General features: G+C 62.8%; 1 protein-coding gene across 1 annotated transcript; it reads right to left on the reverse strand.

The window, feature by feature from the left end:
• Positions 1-28: 28 nt before the first annotated feature.
• On the reverse strand, positions 29-235 carry EMIHUDRAFT_78668 (hypothetical protein; the record flags this gene model as incomplete). Its single annotated transcript, XM_005763579.1, has 1 exon — positions 29-235. A coding segment is annotated over one exon (207 nt), but the record flags the coding sequence as incomplete, so codon positions are not given.
• Positions 236-1,469: the final 1,234 nt, after the last annotated feature.

Raw genomic sequence — 1,469 nt, forward strand, 5'->3', positions numbered from 1 at the left:
AGAGGGGGTTGTGTTCTTCTCGAGGCCCCTAAGGGCCCGACGCGCGGCGTGATAGCTCGGAAGCGAGCTTTGTCTCTCCCTCTCTGGGGCTCGGTGCACACTGACTAAACCGAGTGGCCACTCGGTGGCCACTCGCCGAGTGGCCACTCGGTGAACGACCCGCACCACTGGGGATCAGAGGGGGTTGTGTTCTTCTCGAGGCCCCTAAGGGCCCGACGCGCGGCGTGATAGCTCGGAAGCGAGCTTTGTCTCTCCCTCTCTGGGGCTCGGTCCGCACACTGACTAAACCGAGTGGCCACTCGGTGGCCACTCGCCGAGTGGCCACTCGGTGAACGACCCGCACCACTGGGGATCAGAGGGGGTTGTGTTCTTCTCGAGGCCCCTAAGGGCCCGACGCGCGGCGTGATAGCTCGGAAGCGAGCTTTGTCTCTCCCTCTCTGGTGCTCGGTGCACACTGACTAAACCGAGTGGCCACTCGGTGGCCACTCGCCGAGTGGCCACTCGGTGAACGACCCGCACCACTGGGGATCAGAGGGGGTTGTGTTCTTCTCGAGGCCCCTAAGGGCCCGACGCGCGGCGTGATAGCTCGGAAGCGAGCTTTGTCTCTCCCTCTCTGGGGCTCGGTGCACACTGACTAAACCGAGTGGCCACTCGGTGGCCACTCGCCGAGTGGCCACTCGGTGAACGACCCGCACCACTGGGGATCAGAGGGGGTTGTGTTCTTCTCGAGGCCCCTAAGGGCCCGACGCGCGGCGTGATAGCTCGGAAGCGAGCTTTGTCTCTCCCTCTCTGGGGCTCGGTCCGCACACTGACTAAACCGAGTGGCCACTCGGTGGCCACTCGCCGAGTGGCCACTCGGTGAACGACCCGCACCACTGGGGATCAGAGGGGGTTGTGTTCTTCTCGAGGCCCCTAAGGGCCCGACGCGCGGCGTGATAGCTCGGAAGCGAGCTTTGTCTCTCCCTCTCTGGTGCTCGGTGCACACTGACTAAACCGAGTGGCCACTCGGTGGCCACTCGCCGAGTGGCCACTCGGTGAACGACCCGCACCACTGGGGATCAGAGGGGGTTGTGTTCTTCTCGAGGCCCCCTTCTTCTCCCGCTGCCAAGCGATGTCGATTGTCGTGAATGGTTTCCAGCACTCATAAGTAGTTCTTAGATTCTTCTAACATCGTTTCCTCAGGGTCAGGCTGTTCCTCGGCTGCATGCGCCAGGATGCTCGTCCACACTTCTTGCCATCTGGGTGGGCGGCAGTGTGGTCCACCCCTGCCGCCCCGATTTCCGAAGTATGCCATCAATTTTAGTTGCCCGCGGTTAAATAAAAAGGGTGTGGATGCTGAGAACGCTAAGGCCTAAGCGATCTCGCTGGGTTGACGGAAATCGGGGGACGCGACCCACTTCGCCACAGACGGTCCCGCGCCTCGCCGCTAAGTTTGCGGCACGCCCCGCACCGTCCGCTGTGCAGCGTTT

This window comes from Emiliania huxleyi (genome assembly GCF_000372725.1).
Source record: "Emiliania huxleyi CCMP1516 unplaced genomic scaffold EMIHUscaffold_6283, whole genome shotgun sequence".
NCBI classification, from domain to species: Eukaryota; Haptophyta; order Isochrysidales; family Noelaerhabdaceae; genus Emiliania; species Emiliania huxleyi.